General features: G+C 35.8%; 1 protein-coding gene across 1 annotated transcript in view; it reads right to left on the bottom strand.

Annotated features, from left to right (window-relative positions):
- KCNQ4 (potassium voltage-gated channel subfamily Q member 4) overlaps window positions 1-20,510 on the bottom strand; it is a 1,236,349-nt gene that overhangs the window by 982,835 nt on the left and 233,004 nt on the right. Inside the window, exons 5-6 of the mRNA XM_044082186.1 lie at window positions 13,377-13,487; window positions 1,760-1,855 (exon numbers count right to left, since the gene is read on the bottom strand). Coding sequence (XP_043938121.1) covers window positions 1,760-1,855; window positions 13,377-13,487 — 207 coding nt within the window. The remainder of the gene's footprint in view (window positions 1-1,759; window positions 1,856-13,376; window positions 13,488-20,510) is intronic.

The raw sequence follows: 20,510 nt of genomic DNA, 5'->3' as shown, positions 1-20,510 counted from the left end.
TGGGGCAGGAGAAAGTAGTGGATTACTGGGATAGTAAGAGGGGTTGAGACTTCTAATATTGAAATATCAGGCAGTGTTAGGGGAGGAGTGGAAAGTGGATTGTGGGGGTACTAGGCATTGTTAAGGTAGGAACACAGCCAGCTTCTGAGGCTTAAGAAATTTTAACCTTTTGAGCTGTATATGTTCATTAGAACAAATTTTAATTGTAGAATGCCCCTGTAATTTTCCATAAACTTGTGAATGACAATAGAAAGAGCTGGACACAATGCTATGTTTTGTATGGATTATATTACCATTTTAGTTGATCCTGTCAGGAATATGTGCAGCAAGACAGAAAGGATCTAGGCAGATTAAAATGTGCTGGGTGAATTCTCAAGGTAAACAAGTGCATGATAAGAACGGAACAGGTAGAATACTTTGGTCACTGGATGGAAAGTGGCAACATTCAAAAAGAGCCTGCCAAAGAAGAGGCAATCTAGGAGCTGCCTACCACAGTTACCAACAAAAAGGTAAGAGCATTCATTGCAATAGTGGAGACATTGGCCTCAATCTGTGGAGGGTGAAACCCAGAGGAGGGAGAGAGTAATTGCAGCTCTGATCTTTAGCTGTACAGTGTAAAACATATTTGGGTATTACAAATTTAGGTCATAAACCAAAGCAGCAGTGCACATTTTCCATATACCCATAAGGAAAGCTACCCTTTGTATACTATCAGACACACATGATGATAACTCAAGCTCACTACAACTGTTTTTTTTTATTAGCTCAAATATTGATGACAGACTGAAGAAGTTAAAAACAAATAGTATGAATTTGTCACACACAGTTCTGGTCTATGAATGATTAATTAACTAGAAAAAAAGAGATTACATTTTAATTTCAGGTGGCAAAAAAGCACTGAGTAGAGAATAGATTGTCTTGTCTTTAATTTCTAAGCTCCCCATAATGGATACTGCTTAGCACTACAATCACATAACCCAAGTCACATATAACTGCTGAAATAGATCTCAAGGTCTGAGGTCCACCTTTGTGTTTTAATTTTGGTTTGTTTATATTTTGAACTCCTGCAAAAACAATGTTATGATAAGCAGCTAGTATAGTAAGGTAGAATTAAGCTTTTTATACCACTTTAAGTTTATCATCATTTTGACTCTTGAAGTCCCTTCCAGAATATCTTGGTGCATAATATAGTGTTTATTATATTATTCCACACTTAAACACTGGATTTCAATTGTTCGTGCAGCATGCAGCTAAAGCCAGTGCACTTGTTTCAGACTTTTTCAGCCAGTGGGTGGTTACTCCATGCAGTAGATTAGACAAAGGTAGGGTCATTATATTTATTAGATCTGGAAATTATGACTAATTACTGCATCCGACCTAAGATTTAAATTAGGATTGTGCAATCATAGATGGCTGCTAAGAAACAAGCAAGATAATGCTGTAGGAGTCTGAAGCCAAACCCCAGCTGAGCTTTTGTGAACATGGCAGAGATCTGACCTGTCCTAGGAAAGATGGACTTTGTCATGTCATGGGACTAGAACTATAATGTGCTTATTGTGGATCATCTGAAACTTGCTATCTTAACATTAAAGTTATAATGCCATAAAATGTACAAAAAACTTTCAGCATTTAGTTGTGTACCACATTTCCATCCATCCATATATTTGTACACAAGTAAAAAGCATGTACATAATTTTTTGTTATCACTCTTCATTTCCAAGGTTGAATTAAAGACTTGTATGTTAACGACTATTTTTACCTGGATAAGGTTTGCAGCAGGAGTGCGTCTCTTTTCAAAGTGTTTTTGCCGATGTTGTTCCTGAACCTTCAGAGCAAACCCTGAGCCCAAAATGCCCTGCATTAAACAAAAGATAAAAGCTAGTAAGTTATGACAGTTTGCATTTTGCATATGTTTTAAAGTAAATAACTGATCAGATAGTGCAATGAATCAAGCATGTGAGGAAAAATATGGCATTCTTTGATTGCCAGGGCATATGACAGAATACATAGTTGCCACATTACCACAATGTATAATTCTAAATGACTTGTTTTCAGTTAAAATAAATTATTAGTTTCTAATTGGACATGCAATGTGATAACTTGGTAAAATATTATATGCTGACTCCATGCACTGCATATTAGCTGTGTGCTGTTGCTACAGTCATAGGGCAACATAATAAGAATTCAGTAAAGCATGAATGACTACAAAAATATGGTCTATGAAAATATATAACCACAACAGTACAACAATAAAGAATTGTAGATCCCTTAATGTACTCAAGACAGGTTGGGTTGGTCTCTCTCCTGCTATCTGCTTTTCATGTCTCCCTTCCCCAAAGTTTTTATTTGCTTTTGCTTTTTACTGTTATCCTACTTTCTCATCTCTCCCTGTCTCTGTCTATCTATCTTTTCTCTCTATCTATCTATCTTTTCTCACTATCTATTCTCCCTATCTATCTATCTAGTTTTGTGTAAAATGTCAAGCTTTAATATTCCTCATAGTGGTTCCTCTGCTGGCTTGTCCTTTTCTTTCACTTTTGAACTGTCTGCTCATCTCTTTTTTTTTTGTTTGACCCTGATAAATGCCTTTGTGCACATCATCACATAACTTATTTTGCTTCTGCATTTACCATCCTTACTCATTCATTTTTTGTTTGTTTGCCAGGGTAGTGTATTGATCACAACAGATCATCCGTACGCACACAAATTCACAAACATGGAGTAATCACAGAATGTAGAGTCCAGGAGAGAATTGAAATCATGAGAAATTATTAAAGTAGAAAAACAATGTGGAACAGTTTTAATAAATATGAGAGAGAAGCAGCATGTGAGAACAGAGGGTCTCAGCTGAAGTGATAAAGGTGAGGGGGGAGTTAAGTGGAAAAACAATTGCAATCAGACTTTTGATGTAGGTGCCTTTTGAGCTGTGCTCGGAAAGTGGGGAAATAAATATTTCATTCAAGCATATCACTGTTTTTTATTTCTGTCTCTCATCTTTCATAGAATGTCAAAAATATCCGAGTGCTGTTTACATATGTGTCCATATACAAGTTCTAGTGTAACAAACTGAAATATAACTTCATGAAATGAAGTGTAACATAGAACAACTGATTTCTAATCTGAACATCTCAAAAATAGCAAAGAGAGAAACTGAACATGAAACATTTTATGTTTTAGACGTAGCATTTAGTTTTCCAGTTTCTACTGTGTGATTTTTGATTTTTTTTTATAAGTGGCAGGGAAGGTCTGGTTGTAGCCATATGATGGTGTGTTACAGACCAAATTTTAATATGGCACACTGATCCAATGTTTTCAGAGTCAGTATTTTAACTAGGCTATTGATTTGTGAGAATCTTACGAAGCCTAGCCTTGCATTCCCCTACTAATTATTATTCCTTCTATTTTTCCAATACAAATATCTAAAGATGGACAGAACAGGTATATTTTGAGGTAGTTACATTTTCCATAATCCATGAGGGCCAGTGGTGCTAAACTAGAGATGACTCTGTGGTTATCTAGCTATCCATCCAAATTACATTGCAATATAGAAAGAAAAGTATTTTTCTTTATGTGCAGTTATACAGGAGTGGTACTCTTTGTGATACATACCCATCCATCCACCATATTCCAATCATTTTGCAAAAAAAGATGGAGGACCTTTCAGTGGGTGTTTGTAACACCATTTGACTTGTGCATAAGTAATAGGTCTGACAGAAGAGGGCCTATTGAAGCACTATATGTGAGGCAGAGGTCACCTCTCAACAGCCTGTATGATACTGAGAAGACAAGCTCTGAGATGGTATGGAGAATTTTATTACTTTAGCCATTGCTTCTTTTGTGAGTAAGAGTTGTGGCGAACTCACTTGTGATGAGTCTTTGGATATGCCCATACCAAGAGGTGCAGTATACTCAGTGATCAGCCTAACAAGTGCTGCGTACACTGGAACAATTATGTCCATGGATGTAGATGCCACACGTTAGATATAAGTTGGGGAATCTAAAAGGATTTCCTCACAATAGTGGACAAGTGAGAATCAAGGACAGTTCATTGGTAACATAGGTTCCCAGATCTCTAACTATGAGATCAATTGCCGGGGGGGTTCAATGGGGTAAGTACAAGTCATACTTACCAAATGATAAGATTACACATTTCTCAGCATGAAGTTTTAGTCAATGTCATTTCATAAAGGTCCTCTTGCAGGATCTTGGTGTTCTCTGGGGAGTTAATGATGGCACCAAGCTTAAAGACATGTGCAGACTTTGTCAGCCACAAACCCTTAATGGTAGCTTTGACATCTGAGATGCAAATGCCGAAGAGGAGTGGCCCAAGTACTGAACCCTGGGGCACTCCACTAGTGACAGGTCTTTTCAAAGAGGTACAGCTGCCAGACCCTTACTTCCTGGAATGCATTAGTGACCCACTTTTTTATCCAACACTCAAAGGGTTAACATTTAGCTGACATACAATGCACAAGTGTGGGATGGTGTAGAACACATTTGAGAGATGCATTGTGCTGATTTGCCTTCATCCATTGTCTCAGTGACTTTTTCGAAGAAACTAACCAGGTTAAGTAGGCAGGAGCAGCTCTTGATGAATTTGAAATGGGTTGGATGTGGAGTCTGTAAGTTCCTTGTATCTCTATTTATTAGTTCCATAATGATCCTTTCCATTCCATTAAACTGGTAAGGATTATATGGGTCTATAATTACTTGGGTCTATTAAAGCCCCAGCTTTGCGCAAGGAAATAACGGTTGCTGTCCCCCAATCATCCAGCACAAAGACACTTTTAAGGCTGAATGGAATCGCTTGTTTGTGTGTGTGTGTGTGTGTGTGTGTGTGTGTGTGTGTGTGTGTGTGGTGGGGGGGTCTGACAAGTAATGTTTCAGTCTAACCAGAAGGCATCCTGGTAAGTTATCTATCCCCACAAACACAATGTTCTTGTTCTTAAATAGTGCTTTAAAAACTTGTACTTGGGAGATTGTGGAGGGTGTAGATGCAGGTATTTGATCTGAGAATATTAGAGGGTGTAGATGCAGTTATTTGATCTGAGAAAATTAGTGCGTGTAGATGTGAGTATTTTGTCTGACAATATTAGAGGGTGTAGATGCAGGTATTTGAAATGAGAATATTAGAGGGTGTGGACACAGGTATTCTGTGTCTGTATCTCTGGGTCTAGATCACTTTGTCAAAGATGAAATTCCTCAATTCATCGAACATTATTCAGCAAATTTTCCCTTCAATGAACATTCACATCAGCAAACCCTTTAAACAGGGAATGGAGTTAGTTGTCCACCAATCTGATGGTCAGACACAGGGTAGTATATCAAACCCTTCAAGCTGGGGGGCTGCACCTCCCACACCCCCCTACTTATTTAGAACAACTCCAAGATAGCACTACAGTAGGGAAAAAGGCAGATTTCCTACTACTGGCAAACTAACTCCTTTCCCTCTGTGACACCCGTGCACTGGTATAGCAATCAAGGAGTCTCAGTCCTCACCACTAACACCAGTAAGGGGCATCCATATAGGGAAAGGATAATAAATACACAGTAAAGTACAATTTCCCTTAAGAGCACACAGAGATCACAGTCAGTCTGGGGCTGGTTTCTCGCTTTCTCTTCAGGTCCCCAGTAAGACTCCCCACTGACACAGCTATAGGGTCCAGATCTCAGCCTAGTGGGCAAGCTTAAACCTCCAGAATCCTCTCTGTCCAACCAGTGCTTCGTGTCCCTGCTCAAGTAGCTGACATACACACACACTTTGAGATAAGAGTTTATAAACTACACAGACATTCCTGGGGAAGGCTGGTACAGGTTCTCCAGCTGTGCCCCTTTTACCCAGAATATACGGTAGAAATCACTGCCACCACCCAGCTAATATTTATCAGCTACTCAAAGGCCCTTATGAAAGGGTGTCCAATTATACTGTGCAATATTATTATCCAAATGGTAAGTGCGACTGAACAGTCAAGTCTTATTTGGACTGACTTGGTATAGTATCACTATATACATGCAATGTACTTTTAGAGCTTAAATTATCTCTACAAAAAACAGCCACAGTTGAAAGGTTTAAAAATATTTAATAAATAATAAAAACACAAGACAATACTTCTTAATACACAGTGCTTGTCAAGAGTTCAGAGATCACAGAGAAATACTTAAAATAATAGAGTAGAAAAGTTCTGACATCACAGAAAAACAAACTAGTCTAATCTTCCTATTTCCTAGCTATACTCAAGAGAGAAAACAGTTCTAAAATCCTACTTACATATAGACACAGGTAGAGTGGTGAGTTGGAAGTTCTCAAGACAAATGCTCAAATATTCTGATTCTTTCTGTCCTTAAACTGATAACACAGTACTACTGACTCATTTCAGATTACATCATTTCTTTCTGGTTCCCAGGCTAACAGACTCTCAGAGGTTAATAGCCCTTGATCTTGCAGCTGGTCAGGAAGCTAGGAGTCAGACTGATATATTGTTGCTAATAAGTCGCTAGTGCTGAGCAGCATCAGGGCCTTGTAGTGGCAGCTGTAGATTTCAGAGCAGTGTAAAGTAATGCTTCATTCACAGAAGCAGTTTCAACATTAGATGTTAACAATGGCATGGACTATTTTATGCTGTCACCCATCCACTCTACATAAATCTCCTTGGTACAGCACTGGGGCCATTGAAGAACATTTTTAGGGGGTTGACTCACACTGCTTATTTAGTTGATATTCAGCGTATTTGTGAATCACTGGTTCTGATAACTCTGGCAAAAGTCTTCTTCATAAAGTATTAGGCTAGGTGTCTTAGCTGGCATCATAACACTATATTAGCATTAAGTTTTGCTGTTCCAGTGCTCCTTCTGGACACGCCCATAAAATATCAGAGATGTTTTTATAGGTTCATACTAGGCTATCTGCCCTAGGGCATTTATAAGCCTAGCCAGAGTGTGTTTGGCTTTCGCCACCCATTTTAAAATAATTGTGCTATGCCCTTTTTCGAGGTTAGTATACTGTGCCTCTGTCTAACAGTGACACAGAAGTGATACCCGGGGAAAACCTATGATCTCCCATCCACTTATCAAGATTCCTCTTGAAGAGAGTCAATGAGGGACTCTGCCTAACCTGGACTGGGATTTTATTCCAGAGTGAAGGGAGCCTCTGGGTTATGAATCTGTCCCTCCAGCATGTCCTATTTATTTCAGTGCTTAGGTTCAAGTCTCTCAAGCGCATAGCTCAATGGGATTTGGATTTTCTGAGGTGCAGCATGTCCATTCATTCCGGGTTGGACATGGCTTTATACGTCAGGCACAGATCGCCTCTGAGCAGGTGGTATGCCACTGAGTAGAGCTGGAGTTTTTTTAACTGGGCAGCATACGGCATCTGTTTGAGCCCTTTGATCCTCTTGGTGAGGTACTTTTGGGGTCTTTCCAGTTGCTGCAGGTGTCTGGTAAGGTACATCCCAAAAGGGGCATTGTACTCAATTATAGGCCTGATGAGTAAAGAGGCACGATGACCTCCCCGATCTAGATGTGAATCCCTTCATGATTAGATGGGCTATATAAAATGTTTTTCTAACCACTTTGGCCACGTGGTTGTCAAATGAGAGATTGCTATCAACTTGGGTCCCCAGGTCCCTAATTACTTCTTCTGTACTTAATGGATTACCACCTATGGGAGACAGACACCTGCAGCATTGTCAGTAAAGCTATGTACTTGGTAAATGTTATCATTTCACTTTACTGATTCAAATCTAAATTGCAGTAGTTTCATAATTTATCTCCTCAGTCCCAAATAATTTATCTTACAATGGGCACGGCATGCAGTTTGTCTAAAAAAGTGAACAATTCCACCTTGACCCAAACACCACGTACAGATACAGAAGATGAACAGTGACTAGAGGCCAACATCCAAAATTCAGATAAACAGTAAAAATAGAAGTACCCACAATATTACAGCATACAAGAGTTTATTATTAAGCGCTTTCATCTTGGACAATTCCAAGACTTCATCAGAATGAAGTAACTACATAATTCACTGTTTATATAAAAAAATAATTAATTACATAGATAATCACTACACATTCGTTTAAAAATCTAATACCCAAATAAAATGAATACTAAATATATAATATAGAACTTACATTTGTATGTTACTAAAAAATATTTAATAAACATTACCTAGTCAATGCTCTAGGTTTTAAAACTGGTAGTATAGAGTTTCATTTAAACCTAGTTCAAAAACTGAATTTAAACGTAATTGCCATTTCAGCTCACATAAATCAAGATTAAGTTCCCACCACCCTCCTCTTGTAGATTTTTGTACCATTTCAAGTATGCCAAATCTGAATTTGTTGAACCCGTCACATAAAACTGAATGTCTATATAAAGCATTGTTTACATTCTGTTGAGAAATTGTGTCAACATGTTCAGAAATATATTTTCTGAGCTGTCTTTCAGTCTTACCCACATAATAGTATTTACACAAATCACATACAGCAAGCTAACACTAGACCTTTTATCATACAATTCCCCTGTGTCAAAAGTATAGGTCTAGACATATTAGGAAGAAATACAAACAATTCATCTAAAATGTATTTACACTGAGAGCAACAGCCACAATTTGTAGTTCCCTTTTCAAAGGGTTTCACTCTCAACAAATTACGTTCAAACAAAAATTTCAAGTTCCTGCCAATTTTATACACAAATTTTGGTGCATCCCCCAAGTTTTGTATTATTCACTGTTTGTCCTAAAAAGCACCCAATACTTTTTCATTATGTCTTTCACTTCTCTTGAACCTTCCCCATAGGGAATAACCATATTGTCATTAAATGTTTGTAAAGGGGGGAGTAGTCTTAAAACCAACATTTGTTTTACCTATACCTAAAAGGGGCTTAAACTTTGAAGCCCATGCATGGGCTACCTCGTAACTTACATTGTAAATGAGGTCTCTGGGGTAACCCTTTTCTAAAAATAAATTAATAATAAAGAAAATTTAATTTATAAAAAGGTCCCAATCTGAGCACATTCTTGTTGCTCTCACTAGTTAACCCTTAAGTATATTTCTCCTAGTATAGTAGGGGTGCTGGCAATTAAATCCAAGTAACTATTTGAGAATGTGTCTTTTCTAAAAATGGTAGAACTAAATGTTTTATTATCCATATCCTTACCTATCCTTACATTATGAAAGTCAATACTTGTAACTATTACCAGTAAATTTCAAAAAGGATTAACGTTTGTTCAAATACTCCACAAAAGCAGTGTCTGGTAAAGGTGGATTTCTCCACAGAATAAAACTATCATCCAGATAATGGAGGTATAATACCCATTTGTCCTTGTATTCCGCTGGGAAAACAAACTTCCGCTTCCAAGCATACATTACAAGATTGGTGTAAATGGGGCCAACTGGCCTCCATCACTACACCTTTAATCTGTTTAAAGTAGCTGCCCTCAAAGGTGAAATAATTGTTGTCAAGAATCATTTCCATAATGCTAACTACAAAATTTATCTTAGTGCTACTTAATTCAGTTAATTTTGGACGCAATTTTAAAACTAAGTTAAGGCCTTCCTTGTGAAGGATGGAAGTAAACGGGCCTACCACATCCATAGTAGAAAAAAAACACTCAGTTAAAAATTGTTCATTTTTGAATGCAGACAAAAAGTCCCAAGAATCTTGTAAGATGTAATCAATCAAAAAAACTGTCAACTTAAAAAGTCTATCAATAAATAATCCCAGTGGGTACATCGTACTATCCTGGGCTGAAATAATAATTCTGTAAGGGGGATTAACTATATCCTTATGCACTTTTGGTATGCCACAGGCTTGGGGGATTGTGGGATGTTCGGTTCTAAGAATTTATATATTTTTTCTGAAATTATTCCTTGAAAAAGAGCATCCTCTAAAAAAAGCTGTACTTTTTGATGAGCAATCATAACCTCATTATATGAGACTTCTACGTATTTATCAGTATCATAAAATGCATCAAACATTTTAGCACTATAATCAAGGTTCTCAGCTAAAACCATCCCGTCCCCCTTATCAGGTTTCATTACTCAGACAGAATCATCCAATCTTATTTCCTTTAACAAATCCATTTCTTGTTTATTTAAAATTAAAAAAACGTTTTCTTTTTAGAAGTTAGAAATGAATGAGTGTCCTTCAAGCATAAATTCTCATAAGTGGCAATAACAGGATGGGTGGGGGGATTAAAAGTACTCTGAAGTTTAAATAAATTATTTCTATTGGTCCCATCCAAGTTCACAGATGGTCCATCATGAAACAGCAATTGCAATTTAATTTCCTAGCATATAATTTAATTTCTGTCATAGTATCCGACAAATTTATTTTAGAACCTGGTATAAATGAAAAATATGTTGAAAAGGGAAAAACATTTTTCATTAATGTCCAAACCAGTATAGTTAAAAATCTTAAATCCTTGATAACGTAAAACTTTCCCTTCATGGGAAACCACAATTTCCTCTCGTCTAACTGTAACTTCACACATATCCAACAAATGATCAATTTCTATCATTAGTTCCTGTTTTTCCCCCATCGCTATCCCCGGGGGTTGTTCTGAGTGTGCTGGGGTATACCAAAATGAATTGCTGTAATTACTGTTACCTAATCTTTGCTTATTCTGATTTTCTATTCTCTCCGACCTTCTGAGTGGGGGGTAATTATGTTCATAATCTTGTTCAACATACTGAGTCTCTATTTCAAAATTATCATCTACCAAAATATGTCTCAATCCATCTTCACTATATACATCCCCCCTCTCTCAAATATCACCGGAGCATTAATATATGCTTTAGGCATTGGATAGGCTGTACCCTTCCTATAATCTTCATTATCCCTGTGCAACTTTCAATGCATATTAAAACCCATTTGTCTTTTAATTCTATAACACATATTATCATACCTAAATTAAACTTAAATAATAAATCCTTAGTAATCTCCTTGTTTAAAATGGTAACCTACTCTAAAAGTTCTTGAATGTGAGTGTTGTTTAAATTCACAATAAACTACACTAACTCCAAACCAAAACGGTCAAACATAGCTGTTAAGTCAGACTTGTCATTGTCTTTTAAATAAATGCCTGTGGGAAATTTAATCAAACGTAAACCCTTTGGCACTTGTCAGTGTTTTAAACACTCATTTAGGTAAGAATTATCACACTGATGGTTTCTTATCTTCATAAGTTTTTGTTCCAAGTCCATACGCTTTTTGTTAAAAGTCCTAGGTTGTTCCTCCGATGCATTGGAGAATGTTGAAGGAAGAAATAACCTTTTGTATCCAGTCATTAAAGTTTATTTTAGTGTTTAGATGTTCCATATTTCGGAGGCTTGTTCATACTGTATTACCCAAGGAAAAGGAACATCCTGCTTCTGAAAAATCCCCTTGATTACGTAAAGACATTGCCAACTGTTGGGGATTAAGCTGAGCAAATTGTGAAGAAGATGCTGGGACTTGCAGTCTCTGCATCAAGGTATTCATATTGTTATTCTGTTGTGTTAGAAGGGAAATAAGTTGAGTAAGTGTCGCTTCTGTAACTGAATAATTATTTCCTAAATTCTCGCTGCTTTCCAATGTTGCCATTCAGTTGCCTTGCCCCTTACCATCTGAACCTTCCATAATAACTGGAAATATAGGTTCCACTGTGGCAAGGCTATTTCAATATGGAGCTGGCTCTCAGTAACAAAAATTCGCCCTCCAAAAACACTTGTAAATAAGGTGAACAATTCCACCTTGACCCAAACGACACTTACAGATACACAAGATGAACAGTGACTAAGGCCAACATCCAAAATTCAGGTGAACAGTAAAAATAGAAGTCCCAGCAATATCACAGCATACAAAAGTTTATTATTAAGTGCTTTCGTCTTGGACAATTCCAAGACATAATCAGAATGATGTAACTACATAATTCCCTGTTTATATAAAGCAATTAATTAATTACATAGATAATCACTACACATTCTTTTAAAAAGCAAGTACCAAATAAATTAAATACTAAATATACAACATAGTATTTACATTTGTATGTTACCAAAAAAAAAAAATTAATAAATATTACCTAGTCAATGCTCTAAGTTTTAAAACAGGTAGTATAGAAAGAGTTTCATTTAAACCTGGTTCAAAATTTGATTTTAAAAGTAATTGCCATTTCAACTCACATAAATCAAGATAAGTAAAATAAATGTTGGTTTTAAGACTACTCCCACTTTACAAAAATTGAATGACAGTATGATTATTCCCTATGGGTAAGGTTCAAGAGAAGTGAAAGACATAATGAAAAAGTATTGGGTGCTTTTTAGGACAAACAGTGAGTTAATATAAAACTTGGGGGATGCACCAAAATTTGTGTATAAAATGAGCAAGAACTTGACATTTTTGTTTGAACATAATTTGCTGCAAGTAAAATCATTTGAAAAGGGCACTACAAAATGTGGCTGTTGCTCTCAGTGTAAATACATTTTAGATGAATTGTTTGTATTTCTTCCTAATATGTCTAGACCTATACTTTTGAGACAGGTGAATTGTATGACAAAAGGTCTAGTGTTATCTTGCTGTATGTGATTTGTGTAAATACTATTATGTAGATAAGACTAAAAGACAGCTCAGAAAATGTATTTATGAACATGTTTATGCAATTTCTCAACAGAATGTAAAAAATTCTTTACATAGTCATTCAGTTTTATGTGATGGGTTCAACAAATTCAGATTTGGCATGCTTGAAGTGGTACAAAAACCTACAAGAGGAGGGTGGTGGGAACTTAATCTTGATTTATGTGATATATATTTTATCCATTTGACTTAGCTGTTTGGTGTAGACTGTTTTAAATCAAGGGGAGAGGAGTATGTTGGATCAAAATGTATGTCTATTTCAAATGGTTGTGTTAGGAGACATTAACATCTGGGTTCTAAAGATCAACTTTTACTCACAGATTTAAAGCAAATTGATCACTCTAAGTGGCAAGCACATCACAATCATCAGAGCGATATCAATTAACGACTGAACCACTCTTTGAAAATAATGAATACTTGTTGACTCTGACACAACATATTGCATTTTCACTGAGGAGGAGACATACTCATTTGTTTTAACAGAATCATAAGCCATTGATTTTTTATCAATGGCTAAATCTAATGTCTCATGTTCTAAAAATGGAGTTGTACTGATCCACCAAGAAGAGTGTGATTCCTGTTTGTCGTATCTTCCTTCTCCTCCTTTAAAGCATGCAACTGTTTACACAATAGTCTAATCTTTCTAATAATGCAGTGATACTGCCAGTGCTTTCACTTTTCTCTGACAGGAAGATGCATCTTATTCAATCTGAATACAAAGAAATAAGGGTTCATGCAAATAGTTAATTCTGAGTGACACTTACAGCAGGAAGGGCAAAGAAAGAGATTCCAAGCAGAGCAAATGCTGCAGCCAGCATTCTACCAAGCCAGGTCTGTGGTGTTTTGTCTCCATAGCCAATTGTTGTCAGTGTGATCTGTAATGCAAAGAGGGAAAAACAATAATTTCAATGATGAAACTTCCAAGCAAATCTAAACAATGCAGTGTAGAAACTGATTTTATACTGCCAAACTACCTACATGAGCTTTCATCCTGTAGCTCACTCCACTACTAGGCAAAGATGTAGATGACACTGGCAACAAATTTGCCTGAAGTATGCATCTTCCATTATTAGCCACCAGCAGTATAAACATAGCAATTTAAATAATCTTGTTGGCCCACTACAGTTAATTGTCTTGATTTGCTAGGTGTTATGTAGTGAATTTTCAGTCAGTAAAATTTGTCTGAGCAGGGGCAACCTAACTCCAAACCATCTGATCAGGTAGATGTCCCCCACAGCATCTATAAAGTTTAACCAAGTCTCATACTATAGCACCTTTGGGTAATATGTATTTTATTGGGGGGAGAAGTACTTCTGAGTACACACAAGATTCAGCAAACAGGATTAGGAGAAGTGTGTTTCATCATATCTCAATGAAAGCACCTTTCATGTCTTTTGTGACATTTTTGCTGTTCAATGTTTTGAAAGACTTACTAGACTGTACAAACAAAGAATGTACCCTAATGACCAGGTCTACTTTGAAAGGTCGAAATTCCAGAACTTCGAAATTCTGTCTGCCGAAACCAGAATATTGAAATTTTGGAACTGTGAGCATTCTTAATGAAGACTGCCCCACAGCATGGAATGGGAAATTTACCAATTTCCTCACTGCGGTACAATCTCAGAGTTGGAATATTTATTCAGCAGGGGGTGTGGGTGGGGAGCAGAGGACTAGCCCCCCTGCAAAATAGTTAATTTTTTTCATTTTTTATTTTGTTAAACTTTTGAAGTTCCAAAACTTAAAATATTCTGGTCTCGATAGGCTGAATTTCGAAGTTTTGGGATTTCGACCTTTCAAACTAGATCCTAATTACTATGGTTATACAAAAAGTACTACAATTTGGATACATATGCTTGAGTGCAAACATTTGTATTCCAACTACAAGCTATAATTTGTTTCTAGAAATTATGCACTGAAAATGAGAAAGGCAAAAAATATTTAGCTCTTTGGGACCTCACAAACTATAAATATGAAACTTTACCTATGAAAATTAATAATATATCCATGCATCACAGTAACCGATAAACGTATAACACACACACAAATATGTGTATGTGTATATGTATATATATATATATATATATATATATATATATATATATATATATATATATATATATATATATATATATATATATATATATATATATATATATATATATATATATATATATATATATATATATATGTATATACACACACACATAAACAGAAAAGAAATTCCAACACAGAAAGTCATCCAAGCTGCAGCTCAACAAAAAGTAACCAGAATTCAGTTTATTATTTTTTTTCCTGTGATGAATAAACTTGCCTTTTAGATGAATTTCTGACCTGAAGTTCTTCATTTTTCCCTTTTGCTTTGCTTTGAATATTGCACTGTATTCTGTGCACTACTGAAATATGCACAGCTATTTGCTGCCTTGCGAGTATATGCATGCATGAGTAATTCTGTTTGATGCCTAATGGATTTGGGAAGTCCACATCTTCAAATGCACATAACTGCAACAACTGGGATTTTAAGATATTTTTTAATGGACCTGCACTACTCCACCTTCCAGGTGGGGCTTTGCCCTCATAACATCCTACTTCTAAATATGTAATCTCTAAGGTTAAGGCACCTTGTGGAAATGGGCAAATAAATTACATATTTTTTCAGTTAAGGGTATTTGAAGTTCTGGGCTTCATACACACAACAGGAAAAATGTTCTACTACATTTTCTGACATTACAGTATAACCACTGATAAAATATTATCATTGAAACTAAGTTTACCATTCTTTAGCAGTGAGTGTAGATGCAGACAAAATATATAAATGTCAATAAAACAGAAATCGCAAGCATTATTGCCATTTGTACAATAAATGCAAAAGTAAAACTATTGTATGGTGACCAGTTAGTTAACCACTGGAAATTTGTGCTTATTTATTTTATACATATTTACTTCAATAAGTAAATGCTTAAACTTGGGATCTTTTCAAAAATAAAACAGAAAACCAAAGCAGCAATAATTGCAACAAAACACTGCATAAATGTGGAATTAATAATTGAATACAGGATATTATAACATTTAAGAGGAGAATTACTATCATGATTTTTTAAACATTTATTCTAAAGGAATTGAATTTCAGGGACACTTGGAAGAATCAAGGAAGGTGATTGATTTTACTTGGCAGATTTAATACCTTTAATGTCTGCACATCAACTGTCTTCACCATTGCAACTTTTTTAACTCTGTCATACTTTCCCATTCAAGATAAAGCTATACAAGTTCTTGTTGACATTTTGTTCACTCATTTTGAAAAAAAAAGTGTGTGTAATGGCAGGTACCTGACTACATATAAAAATGTTGGAATATTTAAATCTGAAAGCGACTATTCTGCCTGTAATCAATAAAAACAGTGCATACCATTAACTGCAGTTTCGCTCACACTTTCTTTCTAAATGGATTGCACACTCAGCTTAGATAAGTTTATGGAAGTCTAGATTGATTATTGCAACCAAGTATTTAACTAACTTACTCTGCCATATGAAAAGCCACACAAAGGTAAAGTATCGTTTTTGCTTTTTTTTTTTCCTTAGTCACTGAAAGTCATGACAGCTGCTGAAAGCTCTCAACTGATTTAGCTAGTGTGTCTATATAAACTAGCTGATTCTTTCAATAACATACAATCATCTATAAATAGCTTTGCATTTATTTCTTCTCCTGTTAGCTTTAGTCCTGTACAACAACGAGGAAAGAGGACTGCCCTGCCCAATTCCTTTATGCAGACACAACTTATCAGAGAGGACCCCTACCCCATTTAGTTCCACGATGCCTCAGAAATCCTCCTAATGTACCTTATAACAGTATCAAGGAATTCAAATGCTTCTACTGCCCTGCTCAACAATCGCAGCTTATTATGCTGAATGCTTTTTCTGCATCAAGAGAATAGTTCAGTAGTTAAATTAACATCATAATATTGTAACCACTAAAAATACACAGCTATTGACATTATAACCAGCGGGTTAGGAATAAACCCATTTCAATCTAATTTCTCTAGAGAATTTCTCTGTAAGTAGGGATAGTGTTCATTAGCCTACTTCTACAAATTAACTTTGCTACAGATACTGGCAGGGAGACAAATACAACTAAACCAATAGCTTTAATACATCAGAAAGGAACTTGTATGATAAATCTTGTCTTTATTGCCTTTAAGAAAACGGATCAAAAATCACTCCTTCAAAACAGAGAATGAACTAACAGAATTTACAAAGAAAACAACTACAATGACACACAAATGATTATAAAATTTACAAAATATTTAAATAAGAAAACAAAAGGCAGTAGTGGGTGTTCCTGAGTCAAACCTTATTAGTGAGTGATCAAAGAAAAAATAGGAAGGGCATGTTGGGCATCTTCCACAGAACGTCTGGTTCCAGACGACATGGGGGGAGAAAGGGAGACTGGAAGGAAGAGGGTTTTAACATGAAATTATGGTACAGTAGTTAGAGCAACTATCACTCAAACAGAAATGAAGGAGAATAATTTGGACCCAGATCTGAGATATTTCAGTACCCAGGGAACACCACAAATGAGAGAGGCAGAGGTTGAGGTAGAAAAGTGGAAAAGGTTACCATTCTAACTTGAGAAATTAATTCTAGTTGTGTGAATGAACTTTCAATCAAACCATCTACCTCAAATTTAAATGACTGTGATGAATGCATTTCAGATTGTGACACTGTAAACTGGTCCAGACAATACATAATGAACAATGAAAGGTTTGCTTTACTAAATGTTTTTCAATTTCATCTTTATTTTCAACTTACAAAAAACATTGTATACATCAGAATTAAGCAGCCAGTGAAATAGTCCAATGAAAGATAAATGACAATTCAAGAAGAGCTTTAATGATTGGTAGAAAATGTAATACTGAGAAATCCTCTCTGCTAAATGATGTATAATTACCCCTTAAGCCCTTACACCAATGAACACAACATGTGAAATAGAACTGATAATAAAAACATTCATTTACAAACTGTTACAAATCAGTGCAAGATATCAATTTTACAATATATTCCTAATATCCTCTCACAGTCTGATAGGAAAACAATATGTAACATACAGTCTGCTGACAAGTCAATTCTGTGCTCACTTCTTCCTAAGAATCACTCCTGTCTTATAAATCTTATAATTTTAAATCACATTTACATTTCAGTATGCATCTTTTTAACAAGGTCATGTCATTACAGAGTTATTTAGCAATATATTATCTACTCATATCATTTAAATAAGTGTAGCAGTATGGAATATACTTTCCTTAAAGAAATATTCAGCTGCCATAGTAACATGCCACAGTTATTCTTTATTTGCTATAAAATCTCCCTGTATTACTTTAAACACACTTAGGATACGAGTCCTCCCTATACTATTCCAATGCATTCTATAATATCTTTATTCAAATAAATAGTTATACCTACAATAATCTTCCTGAAACTGTTAACAGGGTAAGATAATCACATAAGTCAGTGACATGAATATTAATATATGTGGTCCCTATTTAAAAACTCCACCTATATCACGAGTCCTAACAAAGGACAACAATTAATAATACAGTAAGCTTTTTAACAACTATACAGATTATTAAAAAACATAAAGGGTCAAACAAAATGGCTAAAGAATTTCAATAAACAATCTAATGTATTTATTTATTTACTTACTTACCATTTGATATCTAGGTTGGTACACAGGTCCAAAGACCCTTTTCAGATACAGCCAGGTCAAAAGGGCAAGAAGAAAAACAAAAACAAAATCAAAGGAAATGAAATGGTCAAAGTGACAATCAAATTAATTTCACCACAAGCTTGCAGCAGGTAAATGAAGTTTTCAAATTGTTAATGCAGTAGTATCCAATATACTACAATGCAGACTGAGGAAATCAAACTCAGTTTTACATGGAACCTAAATTTCGACTATCGCAAATAACGCATTTACAGAGTGCAGAATAAGCTATCAGTTATCACCTTGGTGTTGTCCTTACACACCAACCCTACCCAGCCTCACTCAGGCATACAGAAAAGGACATTGTATAAGTAAACTGACCAGAACAGCAGATGTTTGAATGATTAGTTTGCTTCCAAATATTCAGCAGACTTTCCACTCACCCAAACTATTAGTTAGCTCAAGACAAGTATGGGCAACAAGCCCTTCAGAGCTTTCATGCCATCAGAGAGAGGGAGGCTGAGCCTTGAAAGGACATGGTTAGGAACAAGGAAAAAACAAAAGTAGATACCCCAGCATAAAAAAAAAAAAAAAAAAACCGTACAAAAAAACAGGGGGGATGGAGTAGCTACTGCAGCAGTGATCATTCAAATATCCACTGTTATAGTAAGTGTACTTACACAACTATACAGTGTTCTTTATACTGATCACTCTTCCAGTAGCCTAAGCCATATGGGTAGATTACCATAGCTTAGAACAAATGAGAGGTGGAAGCAGAAGGCTTCGGGAGCCCATGGAGAATGGTCCTAGCAAAGCCTGACCTACACCACGAGAAGGAATCTATCTTGCAGTGCTTTGTAAATGTATGAAGAGTGGATCAAGTTGATCCTTCTAGAATATTTTCAGAGTCCAACACTTTCCAAAAAACCATAGTTGAAGCCAAGGCCCTGGTGGAAGTTATCCTGTGGTGTGAATAACTAAAAGTAATATTGCAAGATGACCATTTAGAAGTGTTCTGCTATAACACAGGTTTGTCTCTTCTTCTTCTTGCCTTCTCAAGAAATGAACAATTATTAGAAGTTCTGAAACATTTTGTTCTGTCACGATTTTTTTTTTTTTAAGTAAACTCAGGTAATACTTCAAGCATAAAAGGAAAATTAGTTCTCAAGGAATAGCTGTCTCTGTGGGAAATAAGATAAGGTTGACCCACCATAAGAGCTTGTATCTCATATGCCTCTTGCATTAGGTCAGAGCAACCAATAAAATTGCTTTTCATGTTAAGAACCTCAAGTCAGCCAGATGACCTGGTTCATATGCAGCAAGTGTTACCTTCTCTAAAACAAAATTAAGATCCCAATTAGATGCTACTGGGTTTCTTGGAGATCTTTTATACAATACCCCTTTCAAGAACATTTTGACATGAGAATGCCTTGAAAGAGGGGGATCCATGGGCAAGCATGCTGAAATAGCTCACAACTGAACCTTGATAGAGGAGTAAGATAAGACGTTCTAAAGCAATATTTAAAACCTTCTAGAACCTTATTCTAATTCTCGAATACTTAATTCAAACAACAAATACTTATTAAAAATCACAAAATCTACCAATTCCTCTGGCGATGCATTCTACTTCCACTTATGTAGCAAAAATATGGAACTCCCTACCTCTAGATCTCAGAACTTTAACTAATATTACCCACTTTAAAAAAATGCTCAAGACCATTTAACAAGCAAATGGATATATTTTTGTAATTCCCCAGGTTAAAATCATACATCCTGCCCACTCTTCTAGTATCACTCTGTTGCCATACTGCTTTCCAGCTCAGATGTCAAGGTCTTCCCGATTCCCCTCACTGTAAGTCTCTTTCTACCAATCCAAATAGTTACCATCTTTTCATTACTTCTCCATGTTAATATAGCAATCCCTAACAACTAACATTCTTCTAATCTCAAACTTTCTGTTCATTTTTCCTTCTATTGCTCCACATCAGTTGCAGAACGCTGAAACTCCCCCTACTACGTCTGCTCACCATTGACCTAACTAACCACTTCTTTACCCTCCTAACCAATGATATCACTAACTCTTTTCATATTTTATAAATTGATAACACCATTCCTGTAACTATGCATGTTGACTAAATTTTTTTTACTGTTCTCCTTAAATTATTGTCAGATTCATTTTCATTATTTTCAGACCCACTGCA

This window comes from Protopterus annectens, chromosome 9.part0 (genome assembly GCF_019279795.1).
Source record: "Protopterus annectens isolate FY-2018-M chromosome 9.part0, PAN1.0, whole genome shotgun sequence".
Taxonomy (NCBI): Eukaryota; Metazoa; Chordata; order Ceratodontiformes; family Protopteridae; genus Protopterus; species Protopterus annectens.
The sequence above is the reverse complement of the archived record's forward strand: the minus strand, read 5'-3'. Positions and strand labels throughout refer to the sequence as shown.